We start from the raw sequence: 7,781 nt of genomic DNA, 5'->3' as shown, positions 1-7,781 counted from the left end.
CTATCATCTATCTACCTACCTATGATCTATTTATCTATCATCTATCTATCTTCCTATCTATCTACCTACTATCTATCATCTATCTACCTACCTATCTACCTACCTACTATTCTATCTATCTATCTATCTATCTATCTATCTATCTATCTACCTACCTACTATCTACCCATCTATCTATTTACCTATCTGTCTATCTCAGCACCTATCATCTTTTATTTAATTTTTGCAGTAGTAGGGGCTGGGGATTTAGCTCAGCGGCACAGCACCTGCCTGGCAAGCACAAGGTCATGAGTTTGATTCCTGGTACCGGAAAAAAAAAAACAAACAAACAACAAAAAAAAACACTTGAATTTTTGCAGTACTGCTGATTGAACCCAGGGTCTTCCCACTGAGCAGCTGCATCCCCAGTCCTTTTGTTTCTGTTTGTACTTTGAGACAGGATCTCGCTAACCTGCTAAGCTGCCTGGTCTGGGTTTGAATTTATGATCCTTCTGCCTCAGCCTCACAGAGGGTTAGGATTACAGGTCTGCGCCACCGTGCCTGGCTGGCTTCACTCTTTAATGTGCTTTTGTTTCAGTTTAAAAAAAAAAAGACCTGAGTTTAGGAAGCTCATTAAGTCAAAAGTTATGAACACAGTTTGCAGATCTGTAAGTCCAGGAACTGGACAGGGTGCACAACCTGGATTATGGTCCTGATTCAGCAGGGCCCACATCTGCAGGGCAGGACCATGGGGCTTGGGCTTTCCAGCCTGAAACTGGGTTAGAGTGGACCTACCTCAGCGCTGTTGAGGATCCCACAAGATGTAGCATGTGGGGCTCCTAATCCTGGGGTGTGGCACTCAGAAGGAGCATGAGTGAGTCCTGGGAGTGTCACCAAGGGAGGGAAGCCACTCCACCCACAGGTGAGGAAGGTCTGGGAGCCAGGAACCTGCAGAACCCCTCCCCCAGCCCCCAGCTTAAGAGCAAAGTCCTTGGGAGCTCTTCAGACTGGGCATCGCCATTGCATCTCAGCTCTTGGTGCGGCCCCTCAAGCCCTCATCTTACCTCCTGGTGGTAATTAATTGTTAGCTAATTATTTGAGTAATTGTTTGAATAATGTGTGCACCCTTCCTAGATAGGCGCTGGGTGCTGAGGGCAGGGACTGTGTCTCTGTGTGTATAGTACCCAGTGCAGCACCAGGCACTCGGCAGCTGATTACGGAATGAATGAACGAATGCTGCACGAATGGGGTTTCCACAGAACTTGCCTGCAAAGCCCAGCGAGGAGGGCTTCGTGGTGAAGAAAAGAGGGCTCTTTGGGGACAAATCTTGGGTGGGGCCGCCCCCAGAATTAAGAGAAGGGCAACTGAGAAGGTCCTAGAATGGAACCCTAAGGTCCAACTTCCATGTCCCCGCGTCCCCAAGCACAGCGGCCCTTAGCGGTAATCACGCAGAAGTCGGTCCCATTTTATAGAAGAAGACTTTGTAGGCCCAAGGAAGCTAAGTCACTGGTTCGAAAGTCATCAGCCCTTGCGTTCCTCTGCGCCCCTGGCCCCGGGGAAGGTGGGGCTGGGGAGGGGATGCTGTACGGGTGTGGCTGGACCCAAGGAGGGGGCACCTTACAGCTCGCCAGCCTTGGGGTCAGAGGCGAAGGACCTGGGGTCACTAGGCTGACCCTAAGCGGGAAACCAGGTCACGCAGGGACAGGAGGAAGCGCCTGGGCTGTCGGGGCAGAGTAGGTGGGGGGCGGAGCTCGGGGTCCCACACCCCCTCGCCTGGCCTGACCCTTCCCACCACTGTCTTGTGTGGCCACCGCGCCTCCGCCCCCATGCATACCTACCTCCTGACAGGGCCACGGTCAGGCAGGCGATGGCAGCGGCCAGGGACCACATGGCTGCTCCGGGGCTGGGGACAGGGTGGGCAGGACCTGGGAGAAGGTGAGGGGTGTTGGCCGTGACCCCAGAACCCGCATGTCTGAAATTCGCTGCTCCTGTGGGGTCCAGTCTTCCGCCTCCCCTCCACTTATGCTGATTTCATGTAGAATGCCCTGACCCTAGAATCGGCCCCTCCCTCAACTCCATTCTCGGGGAGAGGTCCCAGCATGCATCCCCAGGCCCCTGCTGGCTGCCCTAGCCCAAGGAGGCCGAGCCCTCCTTTTCTGCTCTCCAGGAAAGGGGTTCACCGTGCATGCTCCACTTCCGAGCTGTCCTATATTCTCCAGTTCCGACCCCATTGCCCCTCTCTGAGGACCCTGGGTCTCCCCTCAATTTCGTATCAGTCTGCGAGCTTCATCCTCCTCCATCTCTGCAGGTCTCTCTTCCTGTGCCTCTCGCGCCTTGGGGATCCCCTGTCCTCCCTTTGCCCCTCCCTGTCCCCCCTCCTCTCCTTACCCCCTCCACTCTCCCCCCTGCTCCTCCAACACCCCCGCCCCGCCCAGCGACCCTACCTGAGTGAGGGGTCCTGGCGCACAACTTCAGCAGCCAGCTGCTTACAACTTCAGCCTCGACCCATGGCTTTTAACCCCTCAATGCCCTCCCCCAGCGAGCTCAGCATTTCCCGGTGGCTGGCTCCCCCTCTCCACCCCCAGTGGCTCAGCAGGCTGTTGACAAGCACCCCCCAGTCAGGGCTGGCCCTCCGCGCGGGGCGGAGCTGCGAGGAGGTGCAGGGACCCAGATCTGGCCCCGCCCAAGCCCAAGTTGAACCCACGTTGAACTTTCCGGGCATGAGGACCCAACCGAGGGGAAGGGGAAAACCCATTTCTTTCCCAAACCCCTTGGCCAGCTCTAACTTCAACTCATTTCCATTCTATGTCCTCCCTCCTCCTCTGAAGTGTGCATACTCTATATACAGGAGCTCCTGGAGGGAGCATGCAGGGTCCAATTCCTAAGCTACCTCCAGCCATTTTGCTTCTGAAATTCCCAGAGATGCCCACATTTATGCCACCACCAACCCCAGCCTTCAGGCCAAGAAGGGAACTAGGTCTGTGGTGAAGAGAAGGTCTGCTGGCCTTATTCTTGCGGACTGTGGATTGGGCTCCCCCTGGGTGAGACACCGATAAAGGACACACAGGCCTTTAGGAACAGAGTCAGATGGGATGAGAGAGTCCATGGGCTGAGCAGTTGGAGGACTTCAGGGCTGGGGTGGCGGAGGCTGGAAAGAGGAAGGAGGAAAGGGTGGTGTTTGGGGGATGAGTAGACGCTTCTGGATCTGCGGCTGGGTGGGGCTCCCACTTAATCCCGGAAAGTGCAGGGGGTAGGGTTAAGGATTAAGAGGAACAGAGGTGGGGTCAGAATTTGGAAGAAAGCCACAGATGGGGACCAGATGAAATCTGGAAAGAGACAGCGAGTGATGTTATCACGAGAACAAGGGGCAGAGGGGGATGAGGCCTGAGTTCACATGGAAGCTGGTGAGGGCCGCACTGGCGGGCTGGGCTCTGCAGGCAGGGATCAAATCTAGTGCTAAAAGATACTTTTTGCAATGGGTCTACCTGTGAGTCTCCAATATCTACAAAATGAATGTGTCAAAGCTCGTTCACACATGCTTACCAGTAAGATGTTACAAGAAGCAACGCACAGGTAGGTAACCAGGAATACTGAAATGAATTTACAGAGACGTGTCAAAGTGGTTTATTATGTACAGGGAGAGGACGAGTAAGGGTCCTTCCATGAGACAAAATTCACCTGGGTGGTATTGCACGGGACTTATTTGCGTTGCTATCAACTATCTGTAATTTGAAAGTTGTTGATTAGCTCAAAAACAGTAAGTAAAGAAGTAGAGACTCCAGAAAATCAGAGCCTCCCCCCACCGCCATTTTCCTTTGACGACTTCTGCTGGGCCTACCTCAGTCTTTCACCAGGAGAAGCTTGGTTTGCATAGGGATTGAGGGCAGGCTGTGGCTAGGGTTGCAGTGGGTTGGCACAGGGAACGCAGCGAGCGGCGAGGAGGGGAGGGTGGACGCTGGATGTGGGTGGGTGGGTGCAGGGTTCGAGATGGCAATGGAGTTGACTTGGGGAGAGGGTGGGGTTGTGGTTGGCAGACATGGAGGCAAGGTCACTGATGGGGTCCTGTTCTGCCTGGGCTGGGTTTGGAGACAGGACGAGGCGTAGAACGGAGCGATGGTGAGACAGACTCGGTTGGGGTTGGGATGTGCCTGGATGTTGTAACAAGGACGGGACAGGGGGCTGAGTGTTGGGAGGGCCTTGGGGGAGGGGCTGGCTTCCTCTCAAGGTGACAGAAGCTGTCGTCTTTCCCCGACCTGGGCTCCCACCACCTCACAGGGCAGAGCCCAGAGCTGGAGCTGAGCTCATCCCTTTGAGTGGAGCTGGGTGCAGGTGGGGGAGGGGGCAGGAGGGAGAAGCAGGGTGAAGTGAGGTGATGGGCTTGTGTGGGAATTCAGAGTGCCTGTGCCCTCTTGTGGCCCGAACCCGTGCTTTCAGAAATGCTTTCTCACTTGGGAAGGGCTGGGCCCTGCTGGGGTGGCTGGTTCTAGCATTTGCTGAGGGGTGAGTGCCAGGTCAGTGTTGATGTTAGGGGATACAGTTGGCGAGAGTCTGGTTGGGTGGCTCGTGCTGGCATGAGGTCAGGGTGCCTTCCACCCCCTCACTTGATTAACCAGGCAGCAAGGAGCCCACGGCTGAAAGTCACACACGAACTGGACCGCATCCAAGTATCCTCTCCCATACATTGAGGTTGACCGAGAGCAGGGCTGGAGAAAGAAGAAGAAAGGACTAGAAAAGGCAGCGGTGTTGTGAACGGTTCAGAGCTCAGACTCTGGAGCTGGAGTGCCCGACCTCAGGTGCGGTGGTCGCTCTGAGCCTCACTGTCCCCATCTCTAAAGTGGCATTATCCCTGGCACCCAACTCACAGAGAAGGGGTAAAGGAACTGATGTCTGGAGATGCTTAGAGAGAGCCTGGCATGCGTGGACCAAGGCCCACAAATGTGCTTGTTAAATGAGCCAAATTGGAGAGGGAGGCAGCCAAGGTTCCGGGCCCCACCCTAGCTTGGCTTCGAAATGGGATTCTTTGTTAAGCAGAAACTGGAAGTTCCGGTTGGAAGTGCAGGCTGGGACGGGAAAGTTGGCCCCACACCCAGGCCCGAGGAGGGCCCCCCCATTGTAAACATGAACGGAGGGGGAGACTAGAAAAACACAGAGGGGGAAGGACACAGAGACAGGAAGACAGGGCGGGTGGGAGAGGACAGGGAGGGTGCAGGTGGAGACCAAAGCACACACACAGCGGCAGGAAGGCTGTGACAACCAGGTGGAAACCAGGCTCCCCATGGACACTCACAGATTCTTCTTCAGAGCCGGGTTAGTTGTGTCCCCTTATGCAGCAGTGACAACCCACTTTTTACCCATCAGAGCAGCAAAAATGAGAAAGGTCAGTTTACCACCCAGCAGCATCTGTGCCCACGCCCTCTTCCTCCTCTCTCATCTCCCTAGATGAAATCTGTGCCTGCCAACAAGACGGACCCCTCCTGTTCGGCCACTGCCCATCCCTTTGACCTCTCAAGGACGTCCAGCCAACAGCTTCCTGTCACCAGTATCATCGATTGTTTCCTTTCCCCTCTCCCATTAGCATCCTACCATGCTGCAATGTCTCCCAGCTTTCATTCAAAGAACAATAATTAAAACAGCCACATTATTTTCTTTGGACCTGCATGTTCTCCTTCCACTCGTGGCCCACTTCCTGCATGGGCTGGTCTCCCCACCTGCATCTCCTGTCCTCCCATCTTCCCTGTGTTCTATGGCTCCACCAACCATACCCCTGCGAAGGGCACCGGGGGGGCTCCATGTCGCCCACTCCAAGGACTGGCTCCTCATAGTCTGTTTTACTTGATAGCAGCAGCATTTGAGAAGTGGATTACTCCTTGTTCCTTCTCAGAGTTTCTTTCCTGTCTTCTGGGACAATACAGTCTCCTGGTTTTCCTCATAACTCACCGGCTGCTCCTCATATATGTCTGGAGCTAGTTTCTCCTCATCTCTCCAGTTTCTACGTGGTGGAGCACCTCAGGGCTTAGTCCTCAGACCCCTTCTCTCTTCTGTCTACACTCCCTCCCTCCCTTGGTGATCTCATTGGTCCCGTGCCTTTAAATACCATCTCCATGCTGACGATTCCCATATTTAATATCTCTGGCCAGACTTTGCTCTTGAACTTTCAATTTAACATCCAACTGCCTATTCAACATCTCGATGTTCATACCAAACTCCTGTTTTCCACCCCTTTCACCTTTTGATGTGCTTTGCTTATGGTCTTTGTCTTCTAGTAGGTGGTCACACCATCCTTTAATTGCTTGGCCAAAACCTTGGTTTTCCTCTTAAATTCCTTTTCTTGATTTTCTTTTTCTGGTATTGGGAATTGAACTCAGTACCTTGCACTTTCCAGGCAGGTGCTGTGCCAATGAGCTATCTCCCAGAACCTTAAATTCCTTTTCTTATAGCTCACATCCATTTTGTTGCAAACGCTGTTCAGCTCTGCCTCCAAAATAAAACCGGTCTGACCATTTTTCACTGTCTTTCATTCCTGTCCCTCTGTTCCTGTCCAGCTACCCTTCCACCTCAGGCGGGTTATTCCAAGTTTCCTATCTGGATCGCCATCTGCCTGAACTAACACAGCAGCCAGAGTGACCTTTTAAGACGTAAGTCATAGCAGATCTGTCTTCTCCTTACCACCCTACCGTGGTTTCCACAGCACAGAATGAAAGTCTTGTTTCCTTTGGTGGTAGAAGGTCCTGGGTCACCAGGCTCCCCTATGGAAAGCCATCATCTCCTCTCTCCTCTGCTCTGTCTTAGGCCAGGCGCATTTTCATCTTGGCGCACTCATACCTTCCTCTGTCTTTCCTCAGCATCTGCATGGCTCCTTTTGTTCTTGTTGTCTTCCCAATCAAGACTTTCCTGTCTGTGTAGTCCGGGGCCCCCAGAACAGGTTCAAGGGTTCACTGGAAGGACTCACAAAACTCCAAAACACTGCTATACTCATAGTTTTGGGTTATTACAATGAAAGGATACAGATGAAAATTAGCAAAAGAAAAAAGGTGTATGAACCAAGTCTAGGAGAGACCGGGTGTGATCTTTCAACTGTCTCATCCTGGTGGAGTTGTGGGGGCAGGCCTTCCATCTCCCAGCAACAATGTGTATCTTTAGAGTACTGCCACCCCATCTTTAGGGGAACGCTCCTAAGCCTTAGTGCCCAGGATTGTTCTTGGGACCTGGTCATGTAGGCTTCGCTGCCCACCTAAATGACTCTAGATCCTCCAAAACCAAATTAATACACATCCCTTCTTCCTCACAATTAAGTCACATTTTGGCATGGCCAAAGGCCTCCAACTATACAAAAGCATGGCTATCAGGCAGGGTATCTCAAAGACTTAGAGTTTATCTTCCAGAATCCAAGTAAAGGCCAAACCTTTCTTTGTAATGTGTGGGGTTTGGACAACCCAGGCCTGCTGGGTTGCATAACTACCCAACATAAAATTGCAGTTCTCCTCTGACGTTCTCTACCCTCCATTTTACTTTTTCTCTGTGGAACTTACTCTCATTTCTCATACTTTATGTTGTGCTTATTTGTTTGTTTCTTGTCTCCCTTCTCTCTAGAAGGTGAGCTCCTGGAGGGGGCAGAAATGATTCACCATTTTGATTCCAGAATAATGTCTTGCGCACACAAGAGAAGTTGACAAATGCTGAATGAATGAGGGAAGTACAGACAAAGGAGCTCTTCTAGACAAATATTCAACAGTATTTGGTGAAATGGATTACAGACAGGCCTTTGGTTCAGTGGTCTCTTTCCGTGTGAGTATTCCAGAGTC

At 52.5% G+C, this 7,781-nt stretch overlaps 1 protein-coding gene across 2 annotated transcripts in view; it reads right to left on the bottom strand.

The window, feature by feature from the left end:
- LOC102021806 (kallikrein-13) overlaps positions 1 to 7,781 on the bottom strand; it is a 35,128-nt gene that overhangs the window by 7,114 nt on the left and 20,233 nt on the right. Inside the window, exons 1-2 of one of the 2 annotated variants that reach the window (XM_005412715.2) lie at positions 2,424 to 2,560; positions 1,818 to 1,904 (exon numbers count right to left, since the gene is read on the bottom strand). In XM_005412715.2, the coding sequence (XP_005412772.1) occupies positions 1,818 to 1,869 (52 nt within the window). In that variant the 5' untranslated portion in view covers positions 1,870 to 1,904; positions 2,424 to 2,560. Of the gene's footprint in view, positions 1 to 1,817; positions 1,905 to 2,423; positions 2,561 to 7,781 lie in introns of those variants that run through there. The other variant, XM_013508921.1, reaches the window with a different exon arrangement.

This window comes from Chinchilla lanigera, unplaced genomic scaffold (assembly GCF_000276665.1).
Source record: "Chinchilla lanigera isolate Chin_1 unplaced genomic scaffold, ChiLan1.0 scaffold00157, whole genome shotgun sequence".
NCBI classification, from domain to species: Eukaryota; Metazoa; Chordata; class Mammalia; order Rodentia; family Chinchillidae; genus Chinchilla; species Chinchilla lanigera.
The sequence above is the reverse complement of the archived record's forward strand: the minus strand, read 5'-3'. Positions and strand labels throughout refer to the sequence as shown.